The sequence below is a fragment of the Thunnus maccoyii genome, chromosome 5 (assembly GCF_910596095.1).
Source record: "Thunnus maccoyii chromosome 5, fThuMac1.1, whole genome shotgun sequence".
In the NCBI taxonomy this organism is placed as follows: Eukaryota; Metazoa; Chordata; class Actinopteri; order Scombriformes; family Scombridae; genus Thunnus; species Thunnus maccoyii.
The window spans coordinates 33,508,396-33,530,188 of record NC_056537.1 but is presented as its reverse complement, the minus strand read 5'-3'; the positions used below and the strand labels follow the sequence as shown (position 1 = coordinate 33,530,188).

The window sequence follows — 21,793 nt, the reverse complement described above, 5'->3', positions numbered from 1 at the left end:
AACTTTTCTCCTGGCGGTGGTATATTGTGATTACATCACAGCTAAGGGGTGTTGTATTGCTTCATTGCACTCCCATGAAGTTTAGGGACTCACAGGAGACATATCTTTCAAAAATAGTTGAAACTGAAACAGAACAGGCCGAGATATCCTGACTTTCACATGAAGTAATCCATGGTATAGGTCAAGCTCCAAACATGCTGGATCTATTTCCCATAACGCAACTCATTAGTAAGTTGTCTTAGGACCTCCCTGCCTTGTAAACACGCATGTTTTTCAAACTTCACGCTCCCGGTTCATAACAAAGGCTTTCTGTAAAAAAAAAAACGCCCTCTACAATATTCATACAGTAACCTGGATGACATCATCGAGATTATTTTCTCACACTTGAAAAAGCTCCTCCAGAGACACAAGAGACATTGTGCAACAGTTTTCACAGACTGTGTAGTGCTCCTCATGACTAGTTAACTGGTCTTCATATGTAGAACGGGTGCAGTGCCTCTTTAAGGTCATACCTCTGTATCTACAAGCTATTCCTTACTGAATTCCTTAGTTTAACATGTACATATATCCATGTAAACCTCCGCCTTTCATTTTTTGCAAAGTATTGCAATACTGCAAAGTATTTGGATGACACCAAAGAAAATGCATTGTTTTCTTTTTAATTCTCTACCATTGTTCTATCACTTCAAATCTAGAAGACATGTGCACCTCCATGGGAACCAATAAAATCTAAGGGCATTTCAAATATAGATGGTGCTACAGCAACAACAACAAAAAAAAATTAATTTTCCATGATTGTTTTGCACAATTCATCCTTCTGATTATCCCCAAGATTTAGTTATTGTCTAAAAATCTGTTTGATTGACAGGTATCACTTTGTGAATCTTGATAGGGATCCAGATTTGGATTAAAAAACATTTTAAGCCTTGGTGAAGAGATGTGCTGTGATGTATATATTTACCATTAGTCTTATACACTGTTTGGAGATTGTCTATCTTGATAATGTTAATAATTACAACCTGTAAACTGGGGTGTCATTTCAGTTGATCAAAGGCAACTTCCTGACAATAAATCTGGAAATTTTCAGGTTAACAAACTGATGTACTGATTGCACCATTAGTTTTGGTCTGTGTGGAGTGAATCCTCTGTAGACTATTCCATTTATATGTCTGCTAGTGTTGAATCCTCCGAGAGGCATTCTTTTGTAGGCATTGGGACACAACAATATGCATAAGTCACTACAGGAGAACCCTATTGGATGGTACTGTTGGTTTGATTTGTTTCAGTAGAGAGTTATAGTAAACAAAACTGGCAAGAACTGAATTCAAATGTGAGAAAATATAAAATGTTGGCATCTATTATAACCTATCAGCAGCTGCATGGGTCAGATCTACTGTCAGTGTCAGTGTTACCATGGCTCCATCATCTCTGGCCCTGCGAATGTTCTGTCGTCCATCCAGCCAGTAGACCAGCCGGTCCAGAGGGTCGTAGCTGACAGCTCGGACGTTCCTCAGGACGTGGATGGGCAGGATGATGTCGGGACTCTGCTCTCCTAAAACCATCCTGCTTATACTAGCCTTCTGACTGAAGAGCAGGAAACTAGAGGGAGCTGCAGACAGAGAGAGGCAGAGAGCAAAGGATGAGAGGGGATGGAGAGAGATGGATATAGGAGTAGAGAGAAAGAGCGAGAATGCTGAGTGGACACAGCGCTCTTTCTGGAAAACTGAAAGTTTGCTCAATGCAGATTGTGAAATACAAAGACAAACATGCAGGGTCACAATCCAGAACGCTAAGCCTAAACACACACACATTATTCCATCAGAAACAGCTGAAACTGCTCCCAGTCATAGTCCCAAGAGCTGGGGAAGTATGGAGGCCTGCACTCTCTGCAAACAACAAAAGTATGCAGGGTTTCACTGTATGTGTGTGTGTGTGTGTGTGTTTTCATGTGTCTGTACAGATTTTCACATTGTCTGTGTGCTGGCTGTTGAGCAAGAAGCAACTGAGGTTAATCCTTTTACCTTGAACTTCAGTCATTTCTGTTTTATTTGTTCTTGACTTCCAACTCAAGCTGCACGGCAGCAAAAAAACAGGGAAACCCCTTAAACAGGGGCCAGGTCCATCACAGCGCAAACACACACTTACACAATTGCACCTATCTCACGGTTGATGTTTTGCAACTCAACTGTGAACTGATTTAAGCACCTAAACCATTAAAGCAACCAAAAAAAAAATCCCTGAAAAATCATGTATATCCAGTGCAAACCAGCCTATTTCATGGAGAATCTTTTTGTTTTATTGATACTAATGCAGCCATCTGTCTGCCTTGTTGTGTCTTGTTTCAAAAAAACGTGCACTAATTTCTAAAAACCTCTTTCATTATATTGGTGGAAATGTTTCTTGTTCTAAGAAAAGCTTTGAAGGCTAAATCTGTGGCTAAATTACATGTTTTTTTCCTCTTGTAGTTTTGTAGTAAGAAAAAATGTTTCTCATTCCTTTTTACAGCTGGTCGTAGGATTTAAACCAGCAGCCTCTTGTTCCTTTGCATTGTACTCACAGCTACAGTTTCTTCCATCTGGGTTCAGTGTGTAGTGGGAGGCACAGCGGCACTGGGCTCCAGCAGGTGTAGCCAGGCAGAGGTGGGCACAGTTGCCGTTGTTATGAGAACATTCGTTGGTGCCGTCCTGGCGGGAGGAGTGGAACACCAGGATGTCCAGCATCAGCTCCAGCTGGCCCTGAGGACAGTGATGATGAATGATATTTTGTGCTGATGTTTAGTGATCATTTTCATGCCAACAAATTCTTCCCAAAATTAAATACTTTAGAAATTCATTTGGAGTCTGTCCCAGATTTTAATGACGTCTCTCAAAGAAGAAATTAGGAGCAGCAAACATTTTGGTTCTAAAACTTGCTGAAACTTTAATAGTTGCATACCTGCAGCACAACAGTGCGGTTGAGTCCGCTGCGTTTATCAGCCCTTTCAATACTATGCAGGTTAAAATCCGTCCAGTAGATGAAGTCACGGTACTGAGTCAGACCGAAGGGATGCGGTAGGTCGTCTACTATGATCTCCCTCTGAAGGCCTGCAAAGACATGACAACACCCACACACCTGCTCAAGGGCTCTTCATCTGGTCAACTACAACTACAGTATCATCATACACTATCATCAATGTAGATTAGGTGTGTTTACATCATCAGAATTGAAGCCTGCAATGAACTCATGGCTGTCAAAAAACATTCATAAGAACTGGTACTCATAGTCAGGAGATTTATTCAAATGACAATTGACTGTTGGTGGCAGCCTGATGGTGGCACTGGAGGAAAGGTCATAACTCTTCCCTCTCTTTTGGAGGAAGAGTGGGAATAGCAAAGACAAACAAATAAAGAGAGTGAGGAAATAACCTGCACTCTTTGGTTTAGATGAGAAAAAAAGCCAATGTGCAGGCTGCCATATATATGGATCCCTTTGCAGTTAGCCATAATGCTGCTACAGGCAGCTAGTCCAAGGGATAATCTGTCATTGCACTTGGTTTTTTCAGTTTCCTTACAGTCTAACCATGGTGAAAGTGAGCCTCATTCAAACCGGCATGCACGGATGAATATGCACAGCAAGGTTAGTTTAACTGGTAAACTGCCCTAGATATAGATCCCTTTGCAGATAGCCATAATGCTGCTAAAGGTGGCTACTTCCTGTGTTTAATGTTACTTTCATTGTCAGACACTTATAATAACAATCTGAGCCTGTCACTAGCAAAGACAAGCACTTGTAGTGGACGTACATTGATTACATTACAGCTCATTTCATGGCTGCTGACTGAAGTGCTCTCGGTCAATACTGGACCAATTTCTAAAATTGTTGTCCCCATTAGTCACTTAAACACAAAATGGTGTGAAAATACAGTAAGGTTGAAAAATCCCTAAGTTTCCCTTTATTTAACATGACTCTGATACATGCTGCCCCACGTTAGCAGACCTTGAATTAAGATTATTTTGTCAAACTACCATTTACAAGGTGGAGAATATACTTTCACCATGTCATTAGAAAGAACCAGCCAGACTTTAAATGTTATTTAATATTGTAATTAAAGGCCCAACTAGTGATTTCTGACTTAACCATCACATCATGGTGGAAGCCATTAGCTATGCATGTCAGTTTGAGCCATGCTGTAGAGTGTAAAGCTGGGTTTGAAAGTGGACCTGACCATGGTTTGGTTAAAAAGGTGCACTAAGCTAAGTTTAATTTAGTATTTTAATAATTGTAAGTATTTGCTCGTCTTTGTCTTGTTACTCTTTGTAAACTATAATCTATATAGCCTCAGTCTGGTAATGTCTTTTCCCTGTGCTTGAGTTCCTGCAAAAGAAAAAATGTCAGTTAAAATAACAAGGGGGGTGAAGAAGAGGAGGAGAGGAATTTAGTGCTGTTAAGACAGAAACTTGTACAGCATGTGGGCTTTAAACAACACATGGTTGGAAGCAGATGAGGTGTGTAAACACAAACAACCCCTAACAACAAAAACATGCAACCACTCACATGATAACTGCGAGTCAGGCTGTACTGGACTATAGGTGATAAACGCCTGTAAGAGTCTGAACAGCGTTGCCAGCCTGCGTCTACTGTAACTGAATCAGTATCTAAAACAGCTGCTGCCCACCTGAACTCCCTCATTCAGGTCTACAATCCCTCACTCACTACGCTCTGCCAACCAAAGGCACCTGCTTGTGTTGTATCAGTTCTCAGATGTACGTGGCTTTGGATAAAAGCGTCTGCTAAATGAAATTATAAATTGTAAAACTGAAGCCAAATGTTGTGTTTATTTCTGGTCACAAACAAATCTTTGCCTGCCGCAAGTTTAAAGACACAACTAAACGAGATTTTGTTGGGTATATTTGGAGCATGTTAGGTGCATATTATATTTAATGATTTTATCAAGGGGTGTAGCCTAAATATCAAGATTTAAGACCTGGTCATTTAAAATAAGGTGTTCCAAGACTTTTTCTGATGTCAAACTTTTAAAATAAAATCCATTTTTTAAGTCATTTTAAGGATCTGCAGGTGTTATGAATACATTCTGTCAACAATGTTTTGTTTATGTTGATTCAACATGTTAATTAAGCCTGTCTCAGCCATATGCCTTATTAATGGACAATGTCTTTTCTGCAAAGAATGTTTGGATATATGAATTTTTTGCCCTGTTGTTGCTTGTGCATGATAAACTCCTGGTTGATAAGATTGTTAGTGTGTGTGTGTGTGTGTGTGTGTGTGTGTGTGTGTGTCCAAACCTTGCATGTTAGTGCTCTCAATCATGCATGTGTCCAGGTCGGTCCAGTAGAGTCGATGGTCTACGTAGTCGATGGTCAGTCCGTTGGCCCGGCCCACTTTATCCACCAGGGTCATAATGGTGCTGCCGTCCATATAAGCTCTGGCTATACGTGGTCGACCGCCCCACTCTGTCCAGTACATGTAGCTGTGAAGACAAACACTGTGTCAGCCTGGGACACACACCAGCAAGACATCCAACTGGGTATGTAAAAGAATCAAAGAATCAACTCCTGAAGGGGATCCTATTTCCACTTTGTAACTTCTGTTTTGTCTACGTTGTTGTCATCACTGTATCTTTATTAATGTGTGAGCATGGATATGTGATCATAAAATGACATCAGATGCCCCAAAGCAAGCGTGTTGACAGCTCTGGGCCATGACATCATCAAGACATCACCAAGTATTAGGGAATCTGGCATGCTGGCACAGGTACTTAACATTCATGCATACACACTACACACACACACACCCAGGCAGATGGCAGTGTCTCTGGGTGATGATCTTGTGAACAAACAGGTTTAATAGCATCATCTCTCTCTCAGCTGGAGACTGCGGGGAAAAAGAGGCGGGACGCTGGCTGTTGTACCTACATACCAACACAATGACACCGCTACACTCTCACTACCTCAGACAGAGTGAGGAGACACGCTACATGAAGTCATTGGCACCAGCCCGAATCCTTGAAAGATGTGGACCTCAAGCATAATACAGGTGTCTGACAGTGAGTCACTTCCACAAGAGCTGCTTCACAGAGAGCAGCAGTGTTTCTGAAGCCGTTTGTTCTTATTAACTGTTCAGCTGTTCGTAGCCACAGCTCTGTCACACCATGCACAGTATTGAATGACTGCATGTGTATGACTCATGCAGGACTGTTACAGTAGAATCACTACTGCGTCCTTCATTAATTGCACTACTGCTAGACTCCAGATTTTTTTTTTTTGTTAGTTGTCATAGTTAGGACATAACTGTAATTGTGTGAAGTTGTTGTTGCTGTAAGAAGAGTTGGCTGTTGCTGTGAGTCTCAGGTTTAATAACTAAAGAGATCCAAGCGGATTTGAGAAAAACTTGAGGCAGTTGGAGAGCATGGACTGTTAAGAGCAGGGACAATGACATTCACACATTCACATGAGTGAATCACTTTAAAGTTGAATCAAAGTAGCACAATGTGGAAAAGATATACTGTAAATTTTTAAACAAATATGTAATAAGAATAGAGACATTGGTCCTCCAATAAGTGGGATTAAAAAAAGAAAAGATGTGTCAGGTCTAATTATCCTCAGGTCTGTCTACAATTGGATCTCACTGGTCTGTTTTGGATTGGGTCTCTAGTTTTCTATTTGGGTTCGGGGTAGCTTTTCCACAGCTATGTTTAGGAACTGGTCCTAGTCTTACACTTGCATAGCAGTGCTGGTACATTTTGGTGTTGACAGAAAACTCAGTGTATGGATCATAAGTTAGGAGTACCAAACTACTGCTCAGTCCCAATGGGAGATATTTCATTACTTACCTTTTTCTGTTAGTGGCTGTATGAAAGCACAGCTATCACATGAAAGGGCTTCAGTTTGGAAACACATCAAGTGTTCAGACTGGCTGAGAATAAGGATAATAGAATACATACCCATTGGCTGGGTCCAGTGCTAGTGATCTTGGGTTGTCCAGGGAGCGTGGGTTGTCCAAATCCTTACAGACCAGGACCTGTCTGTACTGGCCGTCCAGCCGGGCCACCTCAATACGGTTGGTGCCTGTATCGGCCCAGTATATGTTACGACCCATCCAGTCAACCGCCATGCCTTCTGGGTAGTCCAGTCCAAACTCAATCACATGCTCTACAGAGCTACCATTCATATAGGCTCTGCTGATTGTCTAGAAAGAGAAAGGAGTGTGTGAGTGAGGGGAAAAAAAGACAGATGGAAAACAGGAAACAGGCTAAAACTACAAATGAATACAACCAATAATCACTTATCACAAATCCCAGCTTTCCCCACTGTGGTTCGATTTAAAGTAATCAAATGATCAAAAACCTAAGTAAAGAATAAATACTGGCTAACTAACTTGCAGAGTTGCATCAGAGTTGTCTTAAAATGACAACTCTGATGCAACTTCAAATCAAACTCAACCTCCAGTAAAACTGTAAAGCCCAGCTGACCTTGGCCTGTATATCTGTCCAGTATATCATCCTTTCAGACACATCAAAGTCCAGAGCAGAGGCCTCTTTGACTCCTGTCAGAGGAATGGGCACGTCATTGCTGTTGGTTCCCAGAGAGATGCTCCTGATGTTGTCCCTGGCAGGAAAATAACATGAGAGAATCTTATTTACACACAGTGATCTTTCTTCAAACTTTTCTATGGGACAAGCAGATGCCTGACAGTTCACCATCATTTCTTCCTGCCTGTTCCAACACATATTATGGAAATGATTGTTTTGACCATCTATGTGTCAGGTGTATATGCGCACAAATACAAATATATACACATCCAAACACTTTCTATTTCTCAGTGAACAAGCCTTTTATAACACTCAGTCTTATGGAGATGTGGCTAACTGTCCTCAAGAAAGAAATATGTCCTGAAAGTATAACCTGTTGAAAAAATGAGCAGTTTTTTTTTCAGGCCTATTGCATGTTGACAGGTAGGCATACCTGTTGGTGAAGAGCAAGAAGGCCTCAGGCACCACGCAGGTCTGCAGGTCTGACAGGAGCTCCATCCCCATTGGACAGGCACAGCTGACAGCCTGCCGACGCCAGAAACACAGATGGCTGCATCCACCATTATCCACCGCACAGCCATTTGTACCTGGACACAGACGGGGTAATATTAATATGTATTTCATTCTACGTTTTCAGTTTTTTTTTTTTTGCTTATTTTCATTTTTGCTGAGCATGTTCCTTACCATTAGTCTCCGTCACTTTAGTGGCCTTCAGCCCCATTAAATCCGGCAGCTGATCGATGATGATCTCTCGTACAGCCGTGGATTTGTGGACCCTCTCGATGCTGCGTCTCTGCCAGTCGGTCCAGTAGATGTAATCACCCAGTAGAGTAAAACCAAAGATATGAGGCAGCTTGTCTTCCAGCAGAGTCTGTCTGTTACTGCCATCCACGTTGATCACCTGAGACGAGAAAAGAAAGACGAGACAAGGAAACTTTTAGAGCTTTTCCAAGGCTACGATGCACATTAAAAACTCATTCTTACAGCTTTACAGTCTCTTCATAGTCAGAAAAACTGCTTGCTGTGGCAGAATATAATACTTGATAGTCATATTTTACAGCTGAATGGAGTATAAAAATGAACAAGGTACAAGGCCTCTTCTATTGTCCCAAATCACGAGGTAATGTCTTTACTGGAATGTCCTTGAGCATAATACTGAAACTACCAGCTCCATGTTTGCTATTCTGTAGCTGACCCTGACCTTTGACCTCCCAGAGGAGGGGTCCATTTCCATCCAGTGAGCAATAGAAGAGCACACATGATACAGAGGCTGTGTGTAAAGAGGCTGGGAAAGTGTTAGAAAGGGAAGAGGAGAGCTGGAGGAAACAGGATGGAGGGATGTACTGACTGATGGAGGCAGAAGCCAGAAAACGGGGATGTCCAAAGGATGTTATGTGTCCAAATGTGTCCAAAAATAACTGACATCTACAGAGGAGGACAAAATAATGGAAAGGGGTTTTCCACCCATTTCAAAAATTGGAATCTCAGACCAGAGCTTTCTTCTGTGAAAGCAAAGCGAGAGCTAGGTTTAGTGTCTCCGACTGAGTAGAGCTCAAAGTGCTGTAACTTACGAAAAAACACAAGAAATGGACCAAAAACAAGAGAACGCATAAAACTCCTTCACCAATTGACATTACATTTAGAAAAAAAATGGTGCAAATAAATAAAACATAAGCAAGTTAAATAAGAATCAATGTCAAGGCTGAGGAACACCATTCTTCATAAAGATATTCCCTCATTTGGTGTTTTGATGATGGTGTTGGAGAGTGCTGTCTAACATGTCAGTCCAAAATCTCCCATAAGTGTTCAATTAGGTTGAGATCTGGTGACTGTGAAAGTCATAACATATGATTCACATCGTGCCCTGTGAATTGGGGCATTTTCATCCTGGAAGAGACCACTCCTATCAGGATAGAAATGATTCATCATAGGATAAAGGTGATGACTCACAACTACTTTGTATTGATCAGCAGTGACTCTTCCCTCTAAGGGGACAAGTGGACCCGAACCATGCCAGCAAAATGCCCCCCACAGCATAATCGATCCAGCACATCCCCTCACTGTAGGGGTCAAACATACAGACCTGGACCAGTTTGTCCTTTAGTTTGTCACTCGTCTGTATGTTGCCTCGGTTTTCTGCTTCTTGTGTAATTTCATTGAGGAACTCATAAAAATGTTGTTTATGGATATTCTGATTAAATGGCAATGAAGAGTGTCTGCAACAGATGGACAGTCAGCCAGGAATTTCCACACTGACACACACATTATAAAATCACACACAAGACACAGAATCACATAACAGTAATACACAATGTGTGTGTGTGTGTGTGTGTGTGTAAGCGTGTGTAACATATCAGTCACAAGGCATCTATTACTAAGCTGCTGAAAACTGATACAGACACCCCTGCCAACAAACCCCCTGCTGTGTGTGTGTGTGTGGTTGTGTGTGTGTGTGTGTGTGTGTCTGTGCGCATGTTTCTACCAGCGGAAAGTGAGAGCTACAATTGACAAGGCTGCAATTAGAACTTGTGTCCAACCCTTCTCCTCACCGCCTGTGCTATTACTGGACTGGAGTCGACTGAAATAGACACACGCTTTTATTTTAGACACACTACAGTCATCTATCTGCAGCCTGTGTGTGATGGTGTGTTTTTGTGTGTGTGTGTGTGTGTGTGTGTCTGTCAGAATGTGAGACACACGCTGCCTCAAATGGGAGGAATTCTGTTGAGCAGATTGCTGCACTATACTACAGTATGTTCACAACAAACAGACACATTAAAGGTGAGTAGTTGGAAATGGTTTCAGTGGAATAAAGAAAGATAAAGATGCTAACAGGCTATTTTCCATTTTGAAGCACTGATTCCCACACATGGTGAAATTGCAGGCCAACTTTTGAAATGTAACTGCAGTTCTGTGTTTTTGTTACTGTGGTCTGGGTCATGCAGTGTGAGTGCTGGAGGGTATAAGGCTGGCAAAAAAAAGTTCTGGCTCAACATTTGCCACAGTACAATGCAACATCAAGGCCTGTGTCTATCAGCTATGAGTGTCTTCTTCTTTTGCAGCCATTAACAGTATGTTTTGATGTCAGGAACTGGATAGAGTAGGTGACTGAGCAGGCTAAAAGTTTGTGATTCTTTTTTACTTTTGTTTTGGGAACAGTGGAGATAACATCACTATGTTAGAGCAATCCCCAGACTGTGACATTGTGATGATCTGTCAGTACATTGCTGTAGGCTCCACTGTGCTGATGTTTTCCAAATTTCTATTGATTTCATCTACCTACCTATCCTTATGAAGTCATAGGAAAACTTCATCCATCACAGTTCATCTATCAGGAAGGTCAAATGTATTGAGGATTCCAAGCTGTCTCTCCTAAATACCAAGGCTAGACTTCAATTAGCAGGCATTCCTTCTGTCTGCAAATAGCTGGAGGTTCCACTGCTGGGAAACAAACCATGCATCTTTTCTGCAGTGCATGAGAACTTCACCCTGCACAATGGTGGAAGAAGTATTCAGATCCTTTACTTAAGTAAAAGTACCTATACAGCAATATAAAAATACTCCATTACAAGTTGAAGTCCTGTATGAAAAATAAATACAACTTTAAGTAAATAAAGTTAAAGTAAAAACTTTAAGTATTATGAGCTTGATGTAGTTCAAGTATTGCAGTAAAAGTAGTGGCTGATATATTATTATATATGACATCATTAGATTATTAATAGTGAAGCATCAGTGTTAGAGCAGCATGTTACTGTTGTAGCTGCTGGAGGTGGAGCTAGTTTACACTACTTTATATACAGTTAGCTAGTTTAGTCCAGTGGTTCCCAACCTAGGGGTTGGGCCCCTCTAAAGGATCAGCAGATAAATCTTAGGGATCATGAGATGATTAATGGGAGAGGAAAGAAGAAAAAACAAAGTTCTGATACACAAATCTGTTTTCAGTTTTTGTCTTTTTCTCCGATCTTTGATTTTTGGTGAAATATTGGATCATTTGAACATTTATTGAAAAAAGAATATTTGCATTTTCTGAAGAAAATGCGTATGAGAGCTGCAAGCTGTTAGCTGCTACTGCTGCTGCAGAAATCTTGTAGCTCCACCCACAGCTGAAATTTTATGAAATGCTACAGACTTGCAATCATAATCATAATTACAGACAAACAGTGAGTGATACCCAAAAATGAACACATTTTTTCAGGGGCATTTAAATATGGTATGTACTAAGTTTGGTGAAGATTGGATGAAATATGTGCCAACAGAAGCAAAAAGGTGTTTACCAAAAATCCAAAAATGATGGAAAATTTTTCCAGGCACAAATGGGCGTGGCCTATATCAGTCAAATCAGCTTCCTCCAAGGAACACACTGTGCAAATATTGTTTTGATAGGCCTCATAGTTCATGAGTTATTAGAAGAAAATGTAAAACATGTAATAAGTGACCACATGGTGGCGCTAATGGTACCATGTTTTTATGTGTTGAGCATTTCCACTCGGGACACCGGACCATAAAGTATGAATACTTCAGCACTTTTAGTTTTTGAGATATCAACTTTCAAACATTCCTCCCATTGACTTTCCATTATAAATTTGAATCTTTTAAAAATGATATAAAATCACTGGAACAGAAAGAAGAAATGAAGAATGCTAGAAAGAAGAAAATTAATAGCATGCTGAGCTTTGATATTCCTGGTTCCTGTAGCTGAAAGTATGGAGAAGTAGTTAGCGACTGAAAAATGTATGGAAGAAAAATAAATAAAGCTTTGAAAACGAGCGTTCACACTAAGAATACATAAAGTTTAGAAGAACAAAAGTGTGAATTCTTGTCAGCATTCACACTAAATACCAAATCCAGGAGTTTAAAAGGAGAACAGGGAACTAGAAGGACAAAAACAAAGAGAGAAAGTCACAGTAACAGGGTCGCCAACACACACTGACACACACACACACACACACACACACACACACACACACACACACACACACAGAGGAAATGGTCAATCGGGGGTTGAAACTCCAAGAGTCTCCACTTTGAGGGAACTACTACACAACCCATTTAAATCATCAAACCTGAGCCAAACACAACTGAAAATACTCTCCCATGTAAAGAAGAATGCGTTTGGTAAGAAAAACAGGGCAAAGTAAAGAGAGATGCTTGAATGCATGAATCATTTTAGTGAGCATAATCTCATGAGAATGCATGGATAAACTGACCATATAAAATCTCAAAAACACTAAATGCTGAATGAGATTTTGGGTTGCTGTGATGAGCAGCCGTGTACCCAGCTATCTGTTTAGTGAATACTCATTTAAATTTCCATTCAGAGGGTGGGGGTGAGCAAACAGAAAAAAAATAAACCATTCACTTTGATGGGCCTCTGATCCAAGGGAGGTTCCTGACCCCTCCACAAAAAACCCATTCATTTATCACTGTGACACAATTAGACATGGCCATCCCAGTGAAAAGATGGCAGAGAGACTCCCTTTCTCTGCCCTCTCCTCCTCTTGCTTGCTCTTTCTCTCCGCTAGCTTTTTCAGGAAGAATTATGCACTGGGATGTGATTTTTTTCCCCCCTCCCGCCCCCAAGTCTTTTTTCATTTTGGGTGTGAGAACGTCTCATTTCTTGATGGACACGGTGGAGAAATAAAGGACAAAAAGACAGAAAGAGAGCAAACAGAAAAGTAACAAAGGTCTCATCGGACACGCAGGGAGAAGTCAGAGCATCGCAGGACAGTTCACATACGTTTGCGCACACAGGCATACTCTGATAAACATAATGACACACACACAGGATGAATGGGATCCTGTGGAAAACAGGAGGGTCACACGGTGTTTCACCCAGCACACTAAAACCCAGTACCTACCAGGCATTCACTTACTGCTTACTCCTTGTCCATATGCACAACTCCCATCTGCATTGTTTCCATTCTAAAGTACAGAGTCACCTGACTGCAGCGGTGATAAACGACTTCACTTCAAGCTCTGGAAAGGTTCCCTTAGTTCAGCTGAACCCAACAATCAGGCCAAAGCTGCAGGGAGCCTTATGTAGAGCTGCAATCTAAGATCATTTTCATTATCCGCTGATCTGTGGACTTCTTTTTAGATTCACTGATTCATTGTTTAGTCTATAAAATGTAAGAAAATAGTCAAATATGGCCATAACAGTTAGCCAGAGCCCGATACAAGGTCTTCAAATGTCTTGTTGTGTGAGAAACCCAAAGATATTCAGTCTGCAATGACATCACAAAGGGAAAAATAGGAAATCATCACATTTAAGAAGCTGGAACTTTAAAGTGTTTTGCATTTTTGCTCAATAAATCAAGCACATGATTAATTGATTACTTAAAAGTTGCTGTTATTTTATTTCCTATCAATCTACTAATCAATTAATATTAACTAATCGTTTAATATTGCCTAAATATTTCATCACTGCTATTTGTAGGACATGAACGCAGATTCTGCTTCAATCACAATGCACAGATCACTTTCACCTAAAGGCAGTTCAATAATGCATTTCCTCCTCTGACATTTTTCAAATGGATTTTTTTCTCATGGAATGAATTTATTTTAAACAATCACAGTTGGATTTCTGCTGTTTTTTCAGCCTGATTTTCTTTTGTTTGACAAAACAATCTAAACTCAAAGTCCGCCTACTAGCTGTTTCTCAAGCTGTCTTTTATTTCTTGACATTTTGGCCAATATGCACCATGAAAAGGAATGCTACATTAGCTGCTAGTGATTCCTGTTTGCACTGTAACCATGGAAACAGAACTAACACCGGATCAATTTGATACTGAAGGAAATGTCTGAACCTGATGATTATAAGGCAAACTCTCAAGTCATAGGAAGTGTCATATGATATTTATCTTTCCAGTGTATTTTAATTATCAATCCAGAGTATGTATGATATTATGACTGTTATGAGAATATATTTATATATATATTTATATATATCAATTGAGTTCATAAGATTAATGATGAATGAGAGTAGCAACTTCACATCCTGTCATGTTGGATTAATAAAACAGGAAGTAGAATTAACTCTCTAATTGTGTTCAATGATGAAACTGATGTGAGAATATATCAGTGGATTCATTGTGAGGAATTTCAACATGCACCAGTGATGCATCCTCACTATTGTAACATTTTGAACTCACTTAACAGCTTCATGACGCCAGCGATGTTACATATTCCATGTCTGACATGAGCTTGAGTAGACATGGAACACGCTGTTGAACAGTGAGTGGACAGAGTAACACCATATTGTACCTGCTGACATAACGCTCATGTTTTTACTTTGCTGTGAACTTCTGGGGACTCTCCAACATGACTTTTCAACTCTGACGCCACTGCCTGAAAATGTGCAGCCTGTATTACATACAGTATAATCTACATCTTAAACTCATTTTTAATCCATTTGATCATTTCAAAGTCACTTTTGTGAATGAACTTGCCTATTTGCTATATCATCAACAAGGCATATTAAAACATTACTCCACAGAGATCCAAAATATTTGGCCACTCTGTTGTTAACATATTAAGATCTGACCCTCATCCTGAACTAGTTGAACTAGTCTGTGGTCAGAACACACACATTCATAAACACACAGTGCTATCTGTTTCATACATAAGCAAACAGAGAACATAAAGACATCCTGGGAGTGTTTACTTGTGTGTGTGTGTGGGTGTTTCATAATGGGAGCATTTCTCCGGAATGTGCAGCCTGAGACTAACTAATGTGTGACAGGAATTACACTCAAGCCATCCAAGAAGAAAGCTGGCTGATAATAATAGCAGCCACCACTGAATTCCAGTTGCTTTTGGCTGTGGAAGGTAACTCCAGCAGTCACCTTTAAATGCTGATAGCTGGAATCTCTCAGCCACTTATCATACAGGTTCCTACATATTTCTATTTCTATACAAATACTATTTATACACTAGTTTAAGAGTCATTTACCTCTTCAAGTTATGACAGTATATGTTCAGTCACTTTATTAACCTATCAATTGATTCTGGTCCCAGTCTGCAGTGTTGGTTGCAATGACATTTCTTCTTCTTCTTCCTCTAGAACAAAAAAATTGTGATGTAATTTTCACTCTCAGAAACCAGCTACTAACTAGGTAATACTATCTCTGTAGGTCATCCTAAAATAGCAATGTAGTTGCTGTACCTGCGTGACTATTGTGTCTTTTGAATAGAGATTAGAGTGATTGACAGTAGTTGGTTTACACTCTCTGGATTTGAATGCAGTTTTTGAATATGTGAACGGGGCGTGTTCAACTTGCTTATCAAACTGAATATTTATTTTACATTCCCACACTGATTAGGTATGTCATGTCATCTTGTTTGAAGGCTGTTTAAACTGCTGTTGTGCACAGGTGAAACAACAGCTAGTCCTTGTTATGTGAAGTATTCTTATAAATAAGAAATTATGCCATAACAGCAAAAACACAACACAAGTCTAACTGATCAAACTGAGCTTTTAGCTGTGTACAAGTAATACTGCACAGTTGATCATATTAAAATCACAACCTCAACTCATTTCTCAAACAGATTTCAACTATCCGTCCCTTGGATTAAAAACCAAAGGGCTTCCTGAAACAGTGATACAAATATAAACATGCAACATGAAGCAACAAGCAGACTAGAGCTGCAAACATTACGTGATTAAATGACCAACTATTAAATCAATTGCCAACTATTTTAATCAGGGTGCAGCATTCACTTTTTTGTCCACCAGCCAAATGATTAATGAATGTTCAAATGTTACCAGCCACTCAATAGATTACTATTGTTATTTTGCCTGGTGAGTGAAGCACATCTACAACCTGCATATTTCACCAGCATGTGTCTGGTGGCTGCTGCCCTGATTTTGATCATCATTTTTTGAGTCATTTTTTAAGAAGAAAATTCTCTGATTGTGATTTCTCAAATGTAGTCTTCTATGACAGTAAACTTGATATCTTTGGGTCGTGGACTGTTGTGGACAAATCAAGACATTTCAGTCACCTTGAGCTTTGAGAAACAAAAACCAAATAAACTAATCAATTAATGGAGAAAATAGTCAGTGGAACGTCAATCAACAGAATGATGAAGATGTGAGTTAACCATGATATGTGGAAACAACTAAAGCCACCTCAGTAATCAAAACACCTTGTTGATACCAAAACAGGTGTCAACAATGTCTGGAGCATTTTCACTTTTAGAGACAATGACAAAAGTCACAAGTACAATGATACAATCAGGGTTTTACTGTGGAGACACAAACAACTTATGCTACAGCACAAATTCTACTTAAACTCAATTACTTTCTGCACAGACAGGCACACAAGACCTATGTTTGACTTCTAAATGAGACATTTATATAAAGCTTTATACAATTGATCCAGACATTTGGCTTCTTTTTCTTCTTTTGTCTGGACGCCCCTACCCAAAGCTCATTTGACCTACTTTCTTGAAACTTTAAAACATATTTCACAGCTGTCAATTACCCTAAAAAACTGGATTTTGAAATGATATATTTTGGCCTCTGCAGTAAGCAAGCTTGTCCTTTGAAAACCATTGAAATACCCAAATGAATAAAACTCAATTCACTGAATAGCACTACGAACAACTTCATCACAGGACGATGAAGTGCGTTTCCACTGTCACTGTGTGTTGCCTTGTGTTTATTAAGTGATCACAGTTTTTTTATTCAGCTAAATCTGGGCTTGTTTACACATGCTCGATAATGTTACTTCTGCAAATGAGGTCAGAAAAGCAAAAGTCTGGCTGCTTACATGATTGTGCGTATGTGGAGCTGAGAAATCCCCCGAATAATTCCATTGATTCAACAACATTATTGTGGTCACCAAAAACAGAAGGTATTTATAAATCTTTTTTGCGGACTTTGATGAAGTTTCGCTGGCCTGCTGTACTTAAAGATGAGGATGGAATTTTTGTTTGATCATTTTTACATCCATTTTTTAAATGCTTGCACATATGGTAATGTGTCCGAGCTACTGATAAACACTGAAAATGTAAGTGAAAAAAAGCGTGAATCAAAGTGTAGTAAAGGGGCCTGTTTGGATAATAAGCTGAGTCGAGCAGCTACTTGTATTGTGTGTCTCATCCACATGGGATACAGTGGATACAAACACACACAGCTGTGGGCTACTGCTCGCTCACCACAACACTGCTTACATCAGACCACAATATCACCATTCTAATAGGATACATAAGATCAGCCACAACAGACACTCGCACACACAGATGTGGGCCAGAGGCTGAGCTCCCAGAGGAAATGAGACATGTAGCTACTGTCACTTTGTGGTAACAGGGGATGGACGAGCACATGCGGCAGTGAGACAGAGAGGCAAACAGGATGGAAGAAGCAGGGAGGAGACAAGAGCTGGCAGGACGCTGTGGAAACTCTGAGCAACAGCAGGTGTTTCTGTTATTTCTCTAACCTGAGAGTTACACACAGTGAGGATTTATGGGAATATGGCAAAGTGGTGTCAGAGGTGTAATCGGTCATCATATCGGGGGGCCAGCGAGGGCTCCCAAATGTCTGAACTTTCAGGCTGATGATTTGATATGTTACACCATCAGTGAAACTTCTATCATACTGCACGCTTCGATGCAATACCTGGGAAATATTATTACGTCTGTGAAGCTTTTATTTTTGACAGTGCATCAGAAAGGTGTTGACTCTATTCTGTGTTAATTATGTTAGCCTGCACCTGCACCCCACCCCTCTAAATCTCTGAGACTGCTTGTAACAATGGACAAACCTGACTGGACTTGATGTGACATGCAGCAACATTTCACCTGTCAGGATACTTTCTATGTCAGTGCTGTAACATGTTGCATACTGGATCATATGTAGAACATGAAGCTTATGTTAGTATAATGTACAATACAGAGTCTTGTCACGTCCTGGTCCCATTGGTGACGTTCGGTGGATTCGGTCACATGGCGTTCCCTGTGCAAATGTTTTTCATCTTTTTATCCAAAACACAACTTTGTTATCCAGCAGCAGGTTGCATCTCTACTAGCTACTGTCTGCCTGGCATAATAAACTGTCTGGCTGGGGGTTAAATCCAACATTTCCACAAACTACACCAATCCACTCTGCTCTTCCTGTCCTGTGTTAGCTGTGACAGCGGTGGGAGAAGCCATGGAGGTATGGAAGCTTGTATGACAGCATCATGGAGTAACGTACAGAGTGTTGAGGTCACAGATTGATATTTTGGGACAATGTGCTCTTCATAGGAAAGCTTTGTTTTGTTTTCATGAATTTTGAGCCTTTACTTGACAGCAATAGTAAAGAGATGACAAGAAAGGAGAGAGAGAGAGAGAGAGAGAGAGATGGGAACATGCAACAAAGGTCTGCTGCTGGTAGCAAAGCAGAGAAGTTATGAAGGATGTCCAGCTCTACAATCTGCTATCAGACCTGACCTTTTTTATGGATTGGTTTTGGTTTTGTCAACCCATTCCTGATTGTTTATTGTGCCATATAAAAACACTGCAACCACAAGCACTGCAGCCAAGCGAAGCACGGTTCAGCAGTGGAAACACTGACAGTGTGTATGTGAGCAGAGCTGCTTTGGATTTGAAACATTCTGAGTCGTACTCACACCTCACACAAGTGTTGCTTTTGGTTCAAAACTCTATTTCAGCTCTGTTTGTTTTTGTTTTGTGCAACAAATAAAGACAAACTGTCCAAAATCCTTCCCAGACCTCCACACCACAGGAAAGGTTAACACCAGAGTTTTCCACTCAGTGTTTTACAGTGGAAGTGGGCCACCTTGCCTGAAACAAAGAGCTTCTCAGCTAACATCATAAAAAAACAATATCCAATAAAAAAAAAAAAAACAGGAGCGGATGTGTTATTTCACACAGTAAAGACATTACAGTTAGTCTATCGATTGTTCAGGATGTCATTTATTAACAGGATTGATCTGAAGATGAGATGAGTGACTACAGGACAATATCAAAAATAATACTCAACACCAGGAAAGCTGTACTGCAGCTACTAGTTGTGATGTTTTAGAGTGCACTGTGAACCTGTATTATGAAGTACAGGATTCAGTGCTGGCAGATACTCACAATGAAAAGGTCTTGGATCTGGCTTAGAGCCTAGAAAAACCTTATCAGGTTCAACCCCAGAATTAACATTATCTTTATTCCAACAAGTAGGAAGAACCTTTAGTATATTAAAGGATAGCTTCACCATTTTTCAAGTGTCTTAAAACAACAGTCAGGTGTCCATATGAACAGTGAAAGAGGTTTTCCTCGCTGTAATCATTCCTCCTGTTCATACTGGATATTAAAAGATCTCCTACAAATGTGATGGAGGCCAAAATCCACAGTATGTCCACACAGTCATTTAGTGCAAAAATGCACAAGATTTGGCCACAAGATCTCACACAAATATCATGTAAGATCTCGTGCACAGTGAGATCTCGTGGCCAAATCTGGTTGAACACGGTGGGAGCTGCTCTACTGAAAGCATCACCAAGCCTAAAGACAAATGTCTGGATTCATTTCACATTTCAAATCCACAGGAAAAGGCATAAAATCCATGTAGGATTTTATCAATCAATATCAGAACATTTAAATGAAGATTGACTTGAATCAGAAAATTGATTTTTTAAACCCATCCCTACAATTACACCCCCAAATTGCTACAATTAAAATGAAAATCGTACCTCAGATTAATTATTTCTTTCCACCCCCCCTGACACATGGTTCAAAACACTCCACTCATTAACTAATCAATTTTACTGGAAAAACAAAAATCTAAGAATCTCACTTTCAATATCACAAAATTAAAAATCATCATGTGGCCTAGAAGCACAAAACTTTCTCCACTACTTCTTGTCAAATCAACTACAATCGTTATGCTAATGAACCCAAAAGCAGAATTAGAACAAAATCAATGTAAAAGCACCTCAGCTGCAGACCTTCTGTTCAAAATCAATCAAGAAACTGAAAAACAACAATAAAATCACTAAATTATCACCAGCAGCATGTAGATACACCCCAGCAACACCCCTGTCCATTTTCCATCATGGTTACAAAAGGGAATAACTCATCATCATCATCATTCCAAAACAAACAATTCATATTATTCAATACATTCATCCAGAAGTACAGGATTGGGAAAGACCAGTTCCTCCACTACTGACAACTAAAATCCATCATTGAATCCAAATGAACAAAACTAACAACACAATACAACAAGTTTAGTTATGAGATCATGAAAATGGCAAGAAAAAAAAAAAAAAATCTCAACACTTATATCCATTTCAGATAGCTCCATCACACACTCTCTCTCCCAACCCTGACTTCTGGCTATAAATCTGTAAAAACATCTTCTCTATGACCACTAACACTGATACAATAGGTTACTATAGGTAGCACAGATGATTATTTTCATGCCACTTGGGCCTGCCAACCAGTTCAGTCTCTTTGACCAGCAGTAACTGAGAAGCTCTCCACTATCATGAGCTGCATAATCCCATTGTTCCCATCACTCTGCCTGCTGGGAGATATTTATTAAGTTACCCTCCACCCATTACTCATACACTCTATCGCAAATAATCTTTCATCTTTCGTCATATGACTCACTGCATTAACCTACTTATAGAACACATTTCAATAGAGAGAATAACAGTTTACACAAAACAATAATCTATCAGTCTTTAAAGAAGTCTGAAACTCACCCAAAAACCATCACAACACACCCAACCATGCCTACATGCATATCTATCTTATTTATTGATTGATTTTCTTTCTTCATGTAAGCACAACACATCAGTATTTATTTATTAGTAGTGTCACCTTGCTTTGCTTTTGCTTTACCATTTGTTTATATAATATTTCTCCTGTCTGCCTTTCTATTCTATTAACATAAATCATGTCACAGCAATTACATATGTACACACACACAATCATCTGTTATCATTATCATTACCATTAACATTATTATCACTATTACTACTGTTACTATTATAGGTAGTAATAGCAATGATAGTAGTCATATTACCTTGCCCAGCTTTTGATTTGATTGTTATTACTATAATTATTATTTATGTTTGTTTGTTTATTTTGTTCAGATCTATTTTGTTTTCACAGTCCACATGTTACTGGTAGTAATATCTTTCTTTGCTTTTGATTGATTCTTATTTTTCCCGCCTCAATAAGAGCAGTAAAACCATATAATGATGAGGACCAAATATTATCCTCAATTTGTTCTTGTTGCTGCTTTTATTTTGACTATTGTTG

The 21,793-nt window shown here is 39.7% G+C and overlaps 1 protein-coding gene across 1 annotated transcript in view; it reads right to left on the bottom strand.

Moving 5' to 3' along the window:
• lrp5 (low density lipoprotein receptor-related protein 5) overlaps positions 1–21,793 on the bottom strand; it is a 71,304-nt gene that overhangs the window by 9,704 nt on the left and 39,807 nt on the right. The window contains exons 12-19 of the mRNA XM_042411728.1: positions 8,213–8,429; positions 7,962–8,115; positions 7,469–7,604; positions 6,941–7,185; positions 5,283–5,467; positions 2,935–3,083; positions 2,558–2,735; positions 1,413–1,609 (exon numbers count right to left, since the gene is read on the bottom strand). Of these exons, the coding sequence (XP_042267662.1) occupies positions 1,413–1,609; positions 2,558–2,735; positions 2,935–3,083; positions 5,283–5,467; positions 6,941–7,185; positions 7,469–7,604; positions 7,962–8,115; positions 8,213–8,429 (1,461 nt within the window). The remainder of the gene's footprint in view (positions 1–1,412; positions 1,610–2,557; positions 2,736–2,934; positions 3,084–5,282; positions 5,468–6,940; positions 7,186–7,468; positions 7,605–7,961; positions 8,116–8,212; positions 8,430–21,793) is intronic.